Source organism: Nomascus leucogenys, chromosome 12 (assembly GCF_006542625.1).
Source record: "Nomascus leucogenys isolate Asia chromosome 12, Asia_NLE_v1, whole genome shotgun sequence".
NCBI classification, from domain to species: Eukaryota; Metazoa; Chordata; class Mammalia; order Primates; family Hylobatidae; genus Nomascus; species Nomascus leucogenys.
In genome coordinates this window covers 51,213,025-51,232,354 of record NC_044392.1, presented here as the reverse complement: position 1 = coordinate 51,232,354, position 19,330 = coordinate 51,213,025, and the positions used below count along the sequence as shown (strand labels likewise).

General features: G+C 39.7%; 1 protein-coding gene across 2 annotated transcripts in view; it reads left to right on the top strand.

Annotated features, from left to right (window-relative positions):
* Positions 1 to 19,330, top strand: part of VPS45 (vacuolar protein sorting 45 homolog) — an 82,800-nt gene that overhangs the window by 27,760 nt on the left and 35,710 nt on the right. For both annotated transcript variants that reach the window (XM_030824671.1, XM_030824669.1), the window contains exons 12-14: positions 6 to 113; positions 1,238 to 1,359; positions 18,530 to 18,661. In XM_030824671.1, the coding sequence (XP_030680531.1) occupies positions 6 to 113; positions 1,238 to 1,359; positions 18,530 to 18,661 (362 nt within the window). The remainder of the gene's footprint in view (positions 1 to 5; positions 114 to 1,237; positions 1,360 to 18,529; positions 18,662 to 19,330) is intronic.

Genomic DNA, 19,330 nt, shown 5'->3' with positions numbered 1-19,330 from the left:
AATAGCTCGTGTCTGCAGTTGTTGAATATGGTGGTAAACGGGTCAGAGGAAGTGACCTCTTCAGCCCCAAAGATGCTGTAGCTATCACCAAACAATTCCTCAAAGGACTGAAGGTATAGACATCTCATCTATGCTCTCCTGAGTGAGAACAGTTAAAGCCCCTGAGGCTGAGAGTGAATGAATATGATCTTCAAAGTATCTTGAAGATTGCTGCTAGTTTAGTACTATGTCAGTTAAATGAAATTAAAACTGGCATCCTCTTGAAAGCTTTTTCTTTTAGTGCTTTCTGTGTTAGAGCTGTATCAGCATTGGACCAAATAGCTGAGCAAGAAATAACTGGAGATATTTCCAGGAACTAAGAAGAAAAAGACAAACAGTTCTGTTAGTCACAGATATTTTATGCCATTTGTTTATAATTAAAGATTTTTTAGGTAGTTTCTCTTTGAAGGAAATTAAAGATGAAGCAAACATTTGATCTTTTAAAAATACTGACCTGTTTTCTTAAAATACTCAAAAATTAATTCTAATCTGCTAGCCTTTCTTTTTTTTTTTTTTTTTGAGACAGAGTCTCACTCTGTCTCCCAGGCTGGAGTGCAGTGGCTCAGCTCACTGCAAGCTCCGCCTCCCGGGTTTTACGCCATTCTCCTGCCTCACCCTCCTGAGTAGCTGGGACTACAGGCGTGCACCACCTACGCCCGGCTAATTTTTTTTGTATTTTTGGTAGAGATGGGGTTTCACCGTGTTAGCCAGGATGGTCTCGAACTCCTGACCTTGTGATCTGCCCGCCTCGGCCTCCCAAAGTGCTGGGATTACAGGCGTGAGCCACCACACCTGGCAGCCTTTCTTATGTTTCCTGAAGTTTTTCTATTTTCCTGGGTATTTCCAGTCTTTTTTATACATGATCCTTTCCTTTTATTTGCTCTACCTATCATTTAACATTTCACAAAAGGGTGAGAGACAATGAAGACATGATAAAGGATTTAAGCTATTCCATTTTTAAAAAATCCTTTACAATAACTAGCCCTAAATTAGAGTAATTTTATGAGATTAGAACATTTCTAGCTGATTAAAATAATTTTTAAATTTCCCACAGTTCCTAAACCTATTTCCCACAGTTATTTAAATCTATCCCATGAAATCTCTATTGAGTGTATGTCCTTTTCTGATATGAATATTATTAATTCTTGTATTGCCAGTTTCCCAAAAATGACATAAGAACCATTTTCCCCTGTTTTAGGGAGTAGAAAATGTATATACACAGCATCAACCTTTCCTACATGAAACCCTGGATCATCTCATCAAAGGAAGGCTTAAGGAAAACCTATATCCTTATCTAGGCCCCAGCACACTCAGAGACAGGTAAGCTAACAAAGATATTAATAATAAAAGCCAGAAACACTGAAGAAACAAAATTTAGAGTAATGTTAAGGACTAAAGCTGAGATTACAGCATTCTGCTCCTCCTTTCTTCTGTTAAGATTCTTTTGGTTTTACATATGTCAGCATTAGATATGAATTCCCCTGCTAAGTCTGAAACATTTATTTCTTTTGTACTAAAGAAACAAGTGTTTTGGAGAGCCTCAAATCCTTCTGTATTTCAGTATCAGACCAGTTTACTTATGCCATTTAAGGTTCCGTTCGATGGCATCTGGCATTTGGTGTTTCAAACATTAAGGCCAAAAATAGGCTTGCTGCTTGATTGCCATCCAGAGCAGGTTGTTACTATTTTTGGTGAGGACTGGACTTTGCCAAATGTTGCCAGCACACAAACTGAGAGACCTAATTAATAAAGGCCATTTGTTACACAGGAGCAAAGGATGGCTTTCTTTTTGAGTATTAACTAAAGGAAGCAATAATTGTCATCTTAATCCAGTGGTTAATTTTTAATAAAAACAAAACTTGTCAAGAACAACTTATTTAGGCCAACCTGAAATTTTAAATATTGTATACATAAATTCTACCTAGTTAAAAATTATATTGTTACTTTCTTTGTTGGACCACATGTTATCTAAAGGGGCTAACATATATACTTGAATCCTATTGGATAGATTAATATGAAAATTTTACTGTTGACATAATTCTTCTATTATTTCAGTTAAACATCTAAGAGCCTTGGAAGTATAGTGTTTTATAAACGTAATAAGATTCTGAGTGGGAAAAATGTTTCGAGATACATAGGTGATTCTTTTATGTGATAAAGTGTAGTTTTTCAGTTTGCCCTTTAAAAAAATTTTTTCCGTAATTTGGTACAGAATAGAAAAAAAAAAAATCATCTTTTAAAAGTCCAAGGTTGAGAGGCAGAACATTTGGTCTTAAATTCAGAGGGTGTACTCATTCAGATAAAATGTTTAAGGACCTTGGGATCAAGATTCAGAAATGTCAGCTAAGTGGGAAGAATGAACGCCAGCCCAAAGTTATGCACCTATCTGAGAGGCTTTTTAAAAAACATAACTATTCTTGAGCTTTTGCATTAATGTGATAAATAAAAACATTTATTTGCTTATGAATTTATATAAGAATTATTGAACAAGAAATTATTTATTACCAAAGGGAAACCATAGGCCACCAGAAGAATATACTGTATATGATCAGTACACAGCAGAAAACCTTTCTAATTTACATAATTCATTCCCACACAAAGCTCAAAATTATATTCCTTGAACAAAATGCACATTCATCAGTTGTCAACATCTGTTACCATTTGTCACTATAACCTCAGTATGCATATAGTTAATAATTCAATTGCTTTGTCCTTTTGTACAACAGATGTTGATTGAATGCTTTCAGTATGTCAAGAGCTGTTGTAGATGCTGGCGATATAGAAGTGACAGGAAAGACAAGGTACCCGCCCTCAAAGAACTTACATAGAGACAATGAGTAAACAAGTAAACAAATGAAGAATATAATTTTAATAAGTGCTATCCAGGAAATAAATAGGGTAATAAGCTTCAAAGTAATTGTAGGGGTGGGGAGGACTACTTTAGATGGAGAGAGAACCTCTCTGAGAGGTGATATTTAAGATGAGCTTTGAGTCATAAGAAAGAACCAGACCGGGCACGGTGGCTCACGCCTGTAATCCCAACACTTTAGGAGGCCAAAGCGGGAGGATCACCTGAGGTCAGTAGTTTGAACCAGACTGGCCAACATGGCAAAACCCCATCTCTACTAAAACTACAAAAATTAGCCTGGCGTGGGTAGCAGGCGCCTGTAATCCCAGCTACTCAGGAGGCTGAGGTAGAAGAATCGCTTGAACCTGGGAGGCAGAGGTTGCAGTGAGCTGAGATTGCACCATTGCACTCCAGCCTGGGTGACAGAGTAAGACCCCATCTCAAGAAAAAAAAAAAAAAAAAGCAATCACACGATGATTAGGAGAAAAAGCATCCAAAGCAGAGGAAAACACCAGAGCAAAGGTCTTGAAGAAAGAGAGAATTTGGCAAATTAATGGAACAGAAGGGAGCCCTGCTTGGCTGGAGCATAGTGAATAAGGAGGAAATAAGAGGTTGAAAGATAGGCAGGGTTGGATCACATCGGTTCTCGAAGACCCTAGTAAAGAGATTTTTTTTTTAATGTCATAGGAAGCCATCGAAGAGTTAAGCATATGAGTAACATGAACTTAATTGTGTTTTAAAAGATATTTGTGGTGAGAATGGATTATTGAAGGCAAAAATAGAAGCAGAGAGACTACTGAGGAGATGACTGCAGTAGTCCAGGTGAGAAATGGAAGTGGTTTGGGTAGGAGGCTGAGAGAGAAGCCAGAATCAATAGACGTATTTAATGGCACAGATTTATGGAACAAGGGTAAGAGAGAAGTCAAGAATAACTCTCAGGCTTTGAGGAGAAACAGAGTTTTGTTGTTCAGTTGGAGATGTCTATTAGATAACAAGTAGAAATGTCACATATTGAGAGTTGACAAAAAATATGGGTAATACTAAAACCTCTGGAAATTTTGAACTGCTCCAGATTAAACATGGAAAAGGCAACTAGCTGGGGAAATGGAAACAAGAGGAGAGTGTATTGGATCATGAGAAAGGTATTGGTAAATGAATTGGAGATTTGATGAGGCCAAAGAATTATTACAGAAGAGTATTAGTATAGGTAAATTGGAAGTTGAGGGGTAGTTATTGGATAAAGATATTTTGAATTCAAGATTTCATAGGGAGTTCAGATACTTGTAACGAAGAAGTTTAGATTGTAAGCATGGATGTGGGTGGTTGTAGTGGATAGAAGAAAAGATCAGGATTGGTAAGGAGACCAGGATGTTAGATGAGTAATCCACAGTGATGTTAAAGTCACTGAAAATCTTGAAAAGAGAAGGAGAAAAAGGAGGACAAGTAAGCCGGAGCTAAAGTCTTCACAAAATAAAAGTGACCAGGAAAGGAGGTCAGGAGAAAACGGTGCAACTACATTATGAGCTTCTAAGATAGTGGAAATTTTGAAGGAAGAAGGCAAAGAAATGGTTACAAAACTACAGTGGGTGTCACAGAACATACCTATACCACCTCCTGGCCATGCCTAACAGAAGGAATACTGCAAAGGACTTGAAAATACTCTTATTTACCAATTCTAGTTCTAAAAGCTTACTGTATAGATATTCCTGTGCAAGTACACAAAGATACTTAAGCAAGGATGTTCACTGAAGTAATAGCAAAAAAACTAGGAACAAGCTAAATATCTATTAATAGAGGGCTGGTTACCTAAACTACAGTACAATACGTATTCTTTTTTTTTTTTAATGACATAACTCCTCACGAGTGATATGCAAAGCTTTTTAAGATGTATTAGATAGAAAAGCAGGATGTTGTAACATTCCTTTTTTTTTTTTTTTTTTTTTGAGACGGAGTCTTGCTCTGTCACCCAGGCTGGAGTGCAGTGGCGCCCTCTCGGCTCACTGCAATCCCCGCCTCCCGGGTTCAAGATTCTCTTGCCTCAGCCTCCTGAGTAGCTGGGATTACAGGCACATGCCACCATGCCTGGCTAATTTTTGTATTTTTAGTAGAGATGGGGGTCTCACCATGTTGGTCAGGCTGGTCTTGAACTCCTGACCTCGTGATCTACCCACCTCAGCCTCCCAAAGTGCTGGGATTGCAGGCGTGAGCCACTGTGCCCAGACATAACATTTCTTTTGGGTAAAAAAAACTGTATAATCCTGGGTGCAGTGGCTCATGCCTGTAATCCCAGCACTTTGGGAGGCCGAGGCAGGCAGATTCTTTGACGTCAGGAGTTCGAGACCAGCCTGGCCAACATAGTGAAACCCTGTCTGTACTAAAAATGCAAAAATTAGCCAGGCATGGTGGCATGCACCTGTAGTCCCAGCTACTCAGGAGGCTGAGTCAGGAGAATCGCTTGAACCAGGGAGGTGGAGGTTGCAGTGAGCCGAGATTGTGCCATTACACACCAGCCTGGGTGATAGAGCAAGACTCCGTCTCAAAACAAAAAAAGTGTACATCTATATAAATATGTGCTTGACTATACATATGTATGTATATTATATATATAATATATTTTATATTTTTACAAGCACATGTATGTATAAATACAGTAACTTTTTTTTTTTTTTTTTTTTTTTTTTGAGACAGGGTCTGGCTCTGTAGCCCAGACTGGAGAGCGGTGGCATGATTTCAGCTCACTGCAGCCTCCACCTTTTGGGCTCAAGCCATCCCACCTCATTCTCCTAAGTAGCTGGGACTACAGGCACATGCCACAGTACCTAGCAAATTTTTGCATTTTTATAGAGACAAGGTTTTGCCATGTTGCCTAGGCTTGTCTCAAACTCCTGAGGTCAAGCAATCCGCCTGCCTCAGCCTCCCAAAGTGCTTGGATTACTGGCATGAGCCACCATGCCCTGCCTACAGTAACTATTTCTGAAAGAATATTCAAGAAGTTGTTAATAGTCGTTACCTCTGGATATTGAGACAGTAGTTAGTTAGTTACATATCTATCCTTCTCATTAGTTGTTGTATTAGGTATTGTAATCTTGAAGTAAGTATTATGTTTTGTTAATCTTTGGGGTTTTCACAGCGTTTAACACAGTGATTTACAAATAGTAGGTGTTCAACAGATGTTCGGCAAATTTTATAGGCATCTCTTCTAGTTGATATGCCAATATTTATAGTTGGAAAATTTAAACCAGAGAATAAATTTAGTTGACGCTATACAAAATTTAGATTTTTGAAGTTCATAAACAACCCTATAAAACATTCTGGCTCTGCATTCACTTGGCCACAATATCAGCTCTAGCCACTTTCTTGGCCCTGTATTATCATATTGAAAAGAGTCTTTGATTATAGTGGTATTTATTATTATTTGTCTCATCATAATAGAAATTCTAGGTTTATTGTTGCTATAATAATAGAAAATATCAAAGGAAATGTGTCAAGAACACAACTTTGCAAAACCAGAACACTGGTGGAAATTTTTTTAGCCCTTAGCTGTTAAATTAGTGTTTAAGCTGTTTGGCAGTATAGCTATATCCACAAATTGGATTTGATCATTCTGCAGATGGGATTCTTGCATACCCTATTTTTCAAGCTAATTTTTTTTTCTCACTCTAGAATTGCCTCTTGTCTCTGATAAAGGCAAGCAACTTTTTCATTTGGTGAGGAAATGGAGCTATATGATCATGCATTCCAGAATCAGTCAATTCAAAAAGGAAGTACTTTTCATGTTTATATAAATGTAGTAGAAGCTTGTTGCTACAGCTTATTTTTTGTTTCTGTGAAGCAGCAGTCCCTTTTCATTGGCCTTTTTTCCTGCAGTAAATGCTCATAAGAACTGTGTACCATTTGTAAGTATGTTCAAAAATTACAATTTTAGCCATAAGTGTAATGCTCCACAAAATAGATAAAATGTTGCCTTTTGAAAGTTTGTGTTTCCACCTAACTTAACCACATATAGAAATAATGTTTAAAATTCTCAATAAGGCGGGCAATGTGGCTCATGCCTGTAATCCCAACACTTTGGGAGACTGAGGTGGGCAGATCAGAGGTCAGGAGTTCGAAACTAGCCTGGCCAACGTAGTGAAACCTTGTCTCTACTAAAAAAAAATACAAAAATTAGCCGGGTGTGGTGGCAGGCATGGTGGCAGACGCCTGCAGTCCCAGCTACTTGGGAAGCTGAGGCAGGAGAATCGGCTGAACCCGGGAGGCAGAGGTTGTAGTGAGCCAAGATTGCACCACTGCAGTCCAGCCTGGGCGACAGAGGGAGACTCCGTTAAAAAAAAAAAAAACCTCAACAAACTTGGTATTGAAGGAACATACCTCAAAATAATAAGAGCCATCTATTCCCGGTACTCTGGGAGGCCGAGGCAGGCGGATCATGAGGTCAGGAGATCGAGACCATCCTGGCTAACACGGTAAAACCCTGTCTCTACTAAAAATACAAAAAATTAGCCGGGCGTGGTGGTGGGTGGCTGTAGCCCCAGCTACTCAGGAGGCTGAGACAGGAGAATGGCGTGAACCCGGGAGGCAGAGCTTGCAGTGAGCCAAAATCGAGCCACTGCTCTCCAGCCTGGGGGACAGAGCGAGACTCCGTCTCAAAAAAAAAAAAAGAGCCGTCTATGACAAACCCACAGCCAACATCATACTGAATGGGCAAAAGCTGGAAGCATTCCCCTTGAAAACCGGTACAAGGCAAGGATGCCCTCTCTCACCACTTCTATTCAACAGAGTATTGGAAGTCCTAGCCAGAGCAATCAGGCAAGAGATAGAAATAAAGTGCATCCAAATAGGGAAACAGGAAGTTAAACTGTTTTTAGACGACATGATTCTATATCTAGAAAACCCCATAGTCTCAACTCAAAAGCTCCTTCAGCTGATAAACAACTTCAGCAAAGTTGCAGGATACAAGTCAATGTACAAAAATCACTAGCATTCCTATACAGCAACAACAACCAAGCTGAAAGCCAAATCAGAAAGCAATCCCATTCACAACTGCCACTAAAAAAATAAAATACCTAGGAATACAGCTAACCAGGAAGGTGAAAGAGCTCTACAATGAGAATTACAAAACACTGTTCAAAGAAATTAGAGAAGCCACAAACAAATGGAAAACATCCCATGCTCATGGATAGGAAGAATCAATATCATTAAAATGGCTATACTGCCCAAAGCAGTTTACAGATTCAATGCTATTCCTATCTAACTACCAATGACATTCTTCACAGAACTAGAAAAAATTATTTTAAAATTCATATGGAACCAAAAAAAAGCCCAAATAGCCAAGGCAATCCTAAGCAAAAAGAACAAAGCTGGAAGAATCACGTTACCCAACTTCAAACTATACTACAAGCCTACAGTGACCAAAACAGCATGGTATGGGTACAAAAACAGGCACATAGACCAATGGAACAGAATAGAGAGCCCAGAAATAAGGCCTCACATCTATGACCATCTGATCTTTGACAAAGCTGACAAAAACAAGCAATGGGGAAAAGACTCATTCAATAAATGGTGCTGAAATAACTAACTAGCCATATGTAAAAGATTGAAGCTGGACCCCTTCCTTACACCATATACAAAAATTTCAACTCAAGATTGATTAAAGACAAATGTAAAACCCAAAACTATAAAAACCCTGGAAGACAACCTAGGTAATACCATTCTGGACCTAGGAACAGGCTAAGATTTCATGACAAAAAAAACTATGCATCTGAGAAAGGTCTAATATCCAGCATCTATAAAGAATTTAAACAAATTTACAAGAGAAAAACAACTTCATTAAAATATGGGAGGCCGAGGCAGGTGGATCACCTAAGGTCAGGAATTTGAGACCAGCCTAGCCAACATGGTGAAACCCTGTCTCTACTAAAAATACAAAAAATTAGCCACGAGTGGTGGCTGGCACCTGTAATCATGCCACGGGAGGCTGAGGCAGGAGAATCACTTGAACCCGGGAGATGGAGGTTGCTGTGAGCCGAGATTGTGCCATTGCACTCCAGCCTGGGCAACAAGAGCAAAACCCTGTCGCAAAAAAAAAAAAAAAAAAAAAAAAAAAGTGGGCAAAGGACATGAATAGCTACTTCTCAAAAGAAGACATACATGCTGCCAACAAGCATATGAATAAAAGCTCAATATCACTGATCATTAGAGAAATGCAAATTAAAACTATGGTGAGATACCATCTCAACACCAGTCAGAATGGCTATTACTAAAAAGTCAAAAAATAGGCTGGGCATGGTGGTTCACGCCTGTAATCCCAGCACTTTGGGAGGCCGAGGTGGGTGGATCACAAGGTCAGGAGTTCGAGACCAGCCTGGCCAACATGGTGAAACCCCTTCTCTACTAAAAATACAAAAGTTGGCCAGGCATGGTGGCGCATGCCTGTAATCTCAGCTACTCAGGAGGCTGAGGCAGGAGAATGGCTTGAACCCGGGAGGCGGAGGTTGCAGTGAACCGAGATCACACCATTGCACTCCAGCTCTGGGTGACACAGCAAGACCACCTCGAAAAAAAAACAAAAAATAACAGATCCTGGCGAGGTTGCAGAGAAAAGGGAACCCTTATACACTGTTGGTGAGAGTGTAAATTAGTTCAACCATTGTGGAAAGCAGTATGGCAGTTCCTCAAAGATTTAAAAACAGAACTACCATTTGACCCAGCAATCCCATTACTGGGTATATACCCAGAGGAATATAACTCATTCCACCATAAAGACACATGCAAGCTGGACACGGTGGCTCACGCCTGTAATCCCAGCACTTTGGGAGGCTGAGGCAGGTGGATCACCTGAGGTCAGGAGTTCGAGACCAGCCTGGCCAACATGGTGAAACCTCGTCTCTACTAAAAAATAAAAAAAATTAGCCAGGCATGGTGACAGGTGCCTGTAATCCCAGCTACTCGGGAGGCTAAGGCAGCAGAATCACTTGAAACCGGGAGGCAGAGATTGTGATGAGCCGAGATTGCTCCACTGCACTCCAGCCTGGGCGACAGAGTGAGACTCCCTGTCAAAAAAAAAAAAAAAAAAAAAGACACATGCATGGCCAGGTGGGGTGGCTCATGCCTGTAATCCCAGCACTTCGGGAGGCCGAAGTGGGTGGATCACCTGAGGTCAGGAGTTCAAGACCAGCCTGACCAACATAATGAAACCTCATCTCTACTAAAAATACAAAATTAGCGGGACATGGTGGTGCATGCCTGTAATCTCAGCTGCTTGGGAGGCTGAGGCAGGAGGACTGCTTGAACCTGGGAGGCAGAGGTTGAGGTGAGCCAAGATTGTGCCCTTGCATTCCAGCCTGGGCAATGAGCGAAACTGTCTCAAAAAAAAAAAAAAGACACATGCACACGAATGTTCATTGCAGCACTGTTCACAATAGGTAAGACATGGAATCAACCTAAATGCCCACAAATGACAGACTGGATAAGGAAAATATACATATACACCATGGAATGTTAGGCAGCCATAAAAAAAAAATGAGATTATGCCTTTTGTGGGAACGTGGATGGAGCTGGAGGCTATCACCCTTAGCAAACTAATGCAGGAAGAGAAAACCAAATACTGCATGTTCTCACTTAAAAGTTGGAGCTAAATGATAAGAACTCAGGAACACAGAATGAAACAGCAGACACTGGGGTCTACTTGAGCAGGAAGGGTGAAAGGAGGGAGAGGAACAGAAAAGATAACTATTGGGTCCTGAGCTTAATAACTGGGTGATGTAATAATATGTATGACAAACTGCCGTGACACATGCTTATGTAACAGACCTTCACATGTACCCCCAAACTTAAGATAAAAATTTTTAAAAAGAAATAATGATTTCCAGGTATCCTATATATTAATGTTTTTATTTTTTAACAAAAGATATTATCCTTGATTATCCTTGTATATCTCTATACAGCATGAGCTAGCTGCTGTTTTCTAATGTTTGCTGTCTGCATTAATTAATGCTTTGGTTGCTATGGTGAATTACAAAGCACAGGAAGATGCATACAAAGAATTGAACTTGTGTATTCCACTTAGCTTCAACCATCATATGGAAAAGATTTGCTATATGTTTTACCATTGGCCTCATCAGAACATCTACTTTTAAAATTTACTGGGAAAAGGAATGAAAAGGAAAAATGTCAGGGGTATTTAAACATTGTTTTTCATAGATGTTCTTCCTTAAGTCAGCTTGAATAAGTAGTAGGAGGAGGCTCAGGAAAACATTTATTAATGTTTTCATAACCAAATTTGACATAGTCATCTTTGTGAGGTATACAATTGAGCCAAGCTCTAAGAGCCTATCGCCTGTATCTAGGTTTGGTCCTTACATTTATATAACCTACACCCACAGTTTACCATCCATGACATTTTCTTTCCTCTCCAGTAGTACAAAAATACCCTGCCACCCTGAAATGATCAGACTGAAGGACTGTGTTCTCTTACTATGCTAAAAGCCCACTTGAATTTGTTTCTTCCCAGTTCTTGCCTTTCTTTTCCATAAGAGACAGATATATTCTCCAGGCAGGTGGTGGTCAGAGGATAGATATGGAGAAGCAACATCATTTTCCATGATGCTCTCCTTTGTCTGCTCAACCGCTTTTTAAATTGACTTATTAGATCAGGAGCCCAAAACAAAGGTGTTAACTGTCTGATTCTTCCCATTAGTCACCAAGATGGTCACTGTACCCCTGCAAAGGAAAGATTCCCTCCCTTCTTCTTAATAAAATAATCTGTGCAATTCATTTATTTACTTAAGTAAATAAAATGTGTTTATTTGAGTAATCCATTATGCAGTTTATCTTGAGCAGATATATATATTACTTTCCTACATTTTTCATTTTTTTGGTGAATATAATGTCCTTTCAGCCTTGAGTATTTTATTGTTTCTGAACACTTTAACTGCCTCTTATCTTCTAGTTTTTTACATAGTCTGTAACTATCTGGGTAATTTTTCAGTCATCTCCCTTTCTCCTTCCCCTCTTTTGGAGTCCCCCATAGTCTCTTCTCTTCATCCGTATGTCCATGTGTACCTGCCATGTTTAACTCCCATTTATAAGTGAGAACATGCTATATTTGATTTTTCTGCTTCAGATAATGGCCTCTTGCTCCAACCATGTTGCTGCAAAGGACATGATATCATTCTTTTTTATGCCTGCTTAGTATTCCATGGTGTATATATACCACATTTTCTTTAACCAGTCCACTATTGGTGGATACTTAGGTTGGTTCCGTAGCTTTGCTATTGTATATAGTGCTGGGATAAACATGAGTGCAGGTGTCTTTTTTATATAATGATTTCCCTTCCTTTGAGTAGATACCCAGTAGTGGGATTTCTGGGTCGAATGGTAAGTTGTTTTTGTTTTTTGTTTTTCCTTTCTTGAGACAGCATCTCATTCTGTTGAATGGAGTGCTGGATGGAGTGCAGTGGCACAGTCACAGCTCACTGCAGCCTCAACTTCCCAGGCTCAAGTGATCCTCCCATCTCAGCACCCTCTCCCTGCCCCCAGCCTTGCCAAGTAGCTGAGACTATAGGGGAAAGCCACCATGCTGGGCTAATTTAAAAAAAATTTTTTTTGCAGAGTCGGGGCCTCACAATGTTGCCAGGTAGATCTCAAGCTCCTTGGCTCAAGCAATCCACCTGCCTTGGCCTCCCAAAGTGCTGGGATTATAGGCATAAGCCACCAGGCCCAGCCTTTTTTCATTGTTGTTTTTAAGGAGGAAGAGGGGACATGAGCAAGGACATACCCTGTGCATTCGCTCCCCTCCCTGTGGCTTAATTGCTAGTTCTATTTCTAGTTCTTTGAGCTAGTTCCATAATGTTTTCCACAGAGGTTGAACTAATTTACATTCCCACCAACAGTATATGAGCATTCCCTTTTCTCTGCATCCATGCCAACATCTGTTGTTTTTTGACTTTTTAATAAACCAAAATAGTAAGAGCCATATATGACAAACCCACAGCTAACATCATACTGAATGGGGAAAAGTTGGAAGCATTTCCCCTAAAAGCTGGAACAAGACAAGGATGTCCACTCTCACTGGTCCTATTCAACATACTGAAAGCCCTACCCAGAGCAATCAGGCAATAGAAAGAAATGTAAGACATCCAAATTGGAAAAGAAGAAGTCAAATTATCTCTGTTCGCATTCAATAGGATTATATACTTAGAAAACCCTAAAGATCCCTCTAGAAGATTCCTAGACTTGATAAGTGACTTCATTAAAGTCTCAGCGTACAAAATCAACATACAAAAATGAGTAACATTTTTATGCACCAATAACATTCAAGCTGAGAATCAAAGTAAGAGCTCAGTCCCATTTAGAATAGACACACACACAAAATACTTAGGAATATATTTAACCAAGGAGGTGAAAGACCTCTACAAGAACTACTTAACATTGATGAAAGAAATCATAGATGACACAAACAAATGGAAAAGCATCCCATGCTTATGGATTGGAAGAATCAATATTAAAATGATCTTATTACCCAATGCAATCTACAGATTCAACACAATTTCTATCAAATTACCAACATCATTCTTCACAGAATTAGGAAAAAGAATCCTAAAGTTGATATGGAACCAGAAGAAAGCCTGAATAGCCAAGGTGCTCCTAAGCAAAAAACAAATCCAGAGTCACATTGCCTGACTTCAAATTATATTATAAGGCTACAGTAACTAAAACAGCATGGTACTCGTACAAAAACAGACACATAGATGAAGGGAACAGAATAGAGAAACCAGAAATAAAGCCACATACCTACAACCAACTGATCTTCAATAAAGTCGACAAAAATAAACAATGGGGAAAGGATACCCCACTCGATAAATTGTGCTGGGAAAATTGGCCAGCCATATGCAGAAAAATGAAATTGGACCCCTATCCCTTAACCATATACAAAAATTAACTCAAGATGGATTAAAGGCCTAAATGTGAGACCCGAAACTGTAAAAGTCCTAGATGAAAACCTAGGAAAAACTCTTCTGGACATTGGCCTAGGCAAAGAATTTATGACAAAGATCCCAAAAGCAAATGCAACAAAAACAAAAGTAGACAAATAGGACTTAATTAAACTAAACGGCTTCTGTACAGCAAAAGAAATAACCAACAGAATAAACAGACAACCTACTAATAATGCCTCCAACAAAGGACTACTATCCACATCCTACAAGGAATGCAATAAGTAAAAACAACCCCATTAAAAACTAGGCAAAGGACATGAAAAGACATTTCTCAAAAGAATTACAAGTGGCCAAAAAACGCTTGAAAAAATGCTCAACATTACTGATCATCAGAGAAATGCAAATGAAAACCACACTGAGATGTCATCTTACACCAGTCAGAAAGTCAGATGCCACCACTCTGGTTTTACCTTCCTACCGGCTCTTCTGAAGCCTTTGTTATTTTCTCTGTCTCTCTTGCTCCCGCTCTTGCTCTTGCTGTCACTCTGGCTCTGGCTCCCTCCATCACCCCATTATTTTCAGCTTCTTCTCTGCCGACTTCTTTTCCACAGGCTATAATCATACGCAATTTTCTTTTGTTATAAATTTAAAGCCTTTGGTCCTAGATTTTCCTGTAAGTTATGTCCTTCCCTTCATAGCCAAGCTTCTTGGATAAAGAAGCCTACAGTCACTGTCTTTTGTTTCTCAACTCTTCAATCCATGTAGCCTGGCTCCTTACTCCACTACAACACACTAAAACATTTCTTGCAAAATCACAGTAGTAAATCCAGGGGACTCTCAATTCCCACCTTATTTTCCCCACTGCTGCATTTCACACTATTAGCCGTTCTTTTCTTCTTGAGACTCAGTTGGCCCTCAACCTCTCCCTTCTGGTTCTCCTCCTACCTTTCTGAAAATGTCCTTCTCAGTTGCTAATGCTGGCTACTCTTTTTACTTGTTTTTTAGTTGTTAGGGTCTCACCAAAAAATCTGTCTTTTGGTTCTCTTCTCATTCTACATGATCTCCCTAGATAAAACTCATCTATTCCCATGGCTTCAGCTACCACATATTCGGGGAAAGCACTAGACCTGAATATACAGTTGTCTAGTGGGCATCTCCATTACAATATTCCACAGGTATCTAAAACACAGCATGTTTTTGTCTTATGCACAGTAAATGTCCTTTTTCTCAAACCTAAACCACTACACCTAGTTACCAAAACCAGAAAACAAAGTTATGGACTCCCCCTTTACCCCTATCCTCCACATTCAGTCATTGACCAAATACTGAAGAATATGTATTTTTTTGTGACTGGACATCCAGTACCTCCTCTTCACCCTTTCTGGGATGTCTTTAGTTCTAGGTTTCATCATATCTTCCCAGAAGTCTTACACTAGCCTTTTATTCTCCAACTTTTCCCAACAGTTATACCCAATTCATTCTTGCACAGCTGCCAAAACTATCCTTCAAAAAAGCAAATTTGGCTGGGCACGGTGGCTCACACCTGTAATCCTAGCACTTTGGGAGGCCAAGGCAGGCACATCACCTGAGGTCAGGAGTTCAAGACCCCCTGCCTGGCCAACATGGTGAAACCCCATCTCTACTAAAAATACAAAAAGTAGTCTGGCATGGTGGCGTGTGCCTGTATTCTCAGCTACTTGGGAGGCTGAGGCAGGAGAATTGTTTGAACCCAGGAGGCAGAGGTTGCAGTGAGCTGACATTGCACCACTGCACTCCAGCCTGGGTGACAAGAGCGAGACTCCGTCTCAAAAAAAAAAGCAAATTTGATCATAGTAACCTGTGAAAACCCCATGACCTGTGAGATTTGAGGTGTGTGAGCTGGCTTATGCTTTTCCCTCTTTCTCTCACTATGTCCCCGACTTCACTTCTGCCCCAAAGGAAGAGTTAGGATGAGTCCAAAGCTTTTGGCCCAAGCAACTAGAAGGCTAAAGTGACCATCAAGTAAGGTAGGGAAAGCTATAGGTAGAACAGACTTAGGGAAGATTGGGGATTTAAAACATGTTGAACTGAGAAATAATTAAACATCCAAATGGAAATGTCAAGTAAACAGATATTTAAGTCTGGAGTTTAGAAGAAAGGTCTGGGCTGGAGATGGAGATTTGCGAGCCATCAGCAGATAGATGTATTTACAACCAAAAAATGGTGTGATTATCCAGGGAAGGAAATGTGCTGTTTCTGTGGTAACTAGTAATGTAACCACTTGTCAGTGTGGCTGTTGAGCACTTGAAATGTGGCTAGTGCTACTGGAGAGTTAAATATTTAATTTTATTTCGGTTAATTTAAATTTAAATAACCATAAGTGACAAGTGGTCACTATACTGAATGGAACAGAGGGAGGGAATGAGTTTAGATTAAGAAGAAAGGAGGACCAATGTCTGGGATCTGAGTATTCCACCATTAAGAGGTCACAGAGATGAAGTGGGACCATCAAAGGATACCGAAAAGTAGCAAGGGAAAAAATCAAGTATGAAATTTTCTGGAAACCAATTGAAGAAGTTATATCCAGGAGCAGCAAGTGATCACCTCAGTCATATGTTGCTGATAAGTCAAGTAATATAAAACTGTTCTACCTCACCCATCATCAGGCAATAGTTTCATAAGGAGCACACAACCTAGATACCTCCCATGCGTAGTTCACAGTAGGATTTTGCACTCCTGTGAGAATCTAATGCCTCCACTGATCTAAAAGGAGGCAGAGCTCAGGCCCTAATACTGCTCACCTCCTGCTGTGCCCCCGCCCAGTTCCTAACAGACCATGGACTGGTATTGGTCCTCAGCCTGGGTTTGGGGACCCTTATCGTAATTGACACTTTACCATAACAACCTCTTCATCATTGGTAGCTTGTATAACTGTTTTTAGGGGGAAGGTTTTTTTGGGGTGTTTTTGTTTGTTTGTTTTTGGAGATGGAGCTCTGTTGCCCAGGCTGGAGTATGGTGGCACGATCTTGGCTGACTGCAACCTTCACCTCCCAGATTCAAGCAATTCTCCTGCCTCAGCCTCCCGAGTAGCTGGGATTACAGGCACCTGCCACTTCGCCCAGCTAATTTTGTATTTTTAGTAGAGCCTGGGTTTCACCATGTTGGCCAGGCTGGTCTCAAACTCCTGACCTCAAGTGATCCGCCCTCCTTGGCCTCCCAAAATGCATACAGGCATGAGCCACTGTGCCCGGCCTTGTATAACTTTTACTGGGAAATCTCTGCAATTTAGAGACTATGTGAACATTTTAAAATAGCCACAATAGCTGATTCTGTTTCAGTGAAGTCCCACAAGAACAAATACTCTCTCAGTTAATTCTTTCAAGGTATTTTACAAAGAGAGAGAGAGACAAGCAGGAAGGAAATGTAGGGTTGGGGTTTTTTTCATGATTTATACATAAGCATGTATATTCCTTGATTAAAGATGTTTCTGGTTAGTTTTGTGCAATAACATTCAAAATGGATGCTTCTGATTGATGTAGTTTTAGTGTCCAATGAGTGATTTAAAAAAATTATTTGCCTAGTAATGGTTTTAAAAACAATTTGATCTCCTTCTTGGTGATATTTAAAGAAGGAGCTAATAGGAGGAACATTCACTTTTGTTATGAAGCCATTTTGATAAGGATTGAAACAGGAAACAGAGTAAAACAACACAGTGCTTCCCAAATGAAGCTAGTGACTGAGCTGTGTTCACATGTCCAGTATCAGCTACACTCATGGTTTTTTTTATTTCCATGGTTTCTTTTTCTTGGTTTATCAAAGGATTCAGAAAAAAGATTTCAAGAGGCCAGGCGCGGTGGCTCACGCTTGTAATCCCAGCACTTTGGGAGGCCGAGGTGGGCGGATCACGAGGTCAGGAGATCGAGACCACGGTGAAACCCCGTCTCTACTAAAAATACAAAAAAAAAATTAGCCGGGCGTGGTGGCGGGCGCCTGTAGTCCCAGCTACTCGGAGAGGCTGAGGCAGGAGAATGGCGTGAACCCGGGAGGCGGAAGTTGCAGTGAGCAGAGATTGCGCCACTGCACTCCAGCCTGGGCGACAGAGCGAGACTCCGTCTCAAAAAAAAAAAAAAAAAAAGATTTCAAGAAAAGATAGAGTTCCCAGAAGCACCGTTAATTTTTGTGTCCCATTCTTTTTTTTATACTCAAAATACTAAATGTTTCTACTTTCCATGTTTTGGGGACATCCAAATATGCTAGGTCTTTCAAAAATGCTTTGAGGTCCTTGGATAGAGGCCATTGTAATAGGACTGTACTAAGTATTTGACAAAGGGCTTATACATGAAAGGAGATGTGTAGTATTAATACAAACATAAAATACTGCTGTATTGATATCATGTCACGGTAAGGCACTCTGCAGCCTTTTGAATATAAAAGAATATTTCTACATTTGGTTCCAGCAAACACTATTGTGCTATTCTGAAATCCACAGCACAGAAATTATAAGACATCCGCTCATAAACAGAAAGCAAATCACTATTCAGCATTTCCTGCTCTGTTTCCTGCCAATTTCAGATAATTAAAACTTTTTTTAAACCTTTTATTCTATTCTGCTTTAATTCTGCTTCCTCCACCAATAAAAAAGATTTAGAAATTAAAACTCTGTGTATATAAGTCACAGTCCTTTTTTTTTTCTTATCCTGTGATAATATCTCATTCTTCATTATTGCAGACCTCAGGATATCATTGTGTTTGTAATTGGAGGAGCCACCTATGAAGAGGCTCTAACAGTTTATAACCTGAACCGCACCACTCCTGGAGTGAGGATTGTCCTGGGAGGCACCACAGTGCACAACACAAAAAGGTAAAGGAGAACATTCATTCTACAACTGTGTCCTCTTTCCCAGAGGTCCAAAGCTTAAATTCCCTTTATGTTGGAAAAATTTGGTCAATACTAACCAAACTGCTGTAGACTGAAATTCTCTGGTGTTTGCAGCTCCATAATAATTTAAGAATTTGTGAGACAAAGGATCTATAGTAGTTAAGTTCGTTAAGTTCATAAATCTCTTTATTAGGTCAAAGACCTAGAAAGTAAGAACCATCTTACACTGTTAACAATTTGTATTTCCTGTGTTCAAAAAAGGAGAAACCCTTGGACGTACTTCATAAGGAAGGGGGAAAAATTAAAAATTGTTGGTTTTTTTTTTTTTTAAAGAAGGAGAAACCTAATAGCCATGGCTTAGACTTTGAAAATACTTAAACATAATGGCATTGAAGTCTGTGAGTTTTTCTATTTTGTTGATTAACTTTATTCACTTAGCAAGTATTCAGTAAGAATACAAAGATGAATAATCTAAAGATCCTACCTAAAGTTATTGTCTATTAGGAAAGAACATTTAAAAATAATAAAATAAGTGCCCAGAGAGGCAGATAAAAGGGCCAAGGATCCTCAGAGTGACTAAGGGAAATTAGCAAATGTTTCACATAGAAGATAGTTTATTAGCTGAGCCTTGGGTGAAAATGGACATATGGA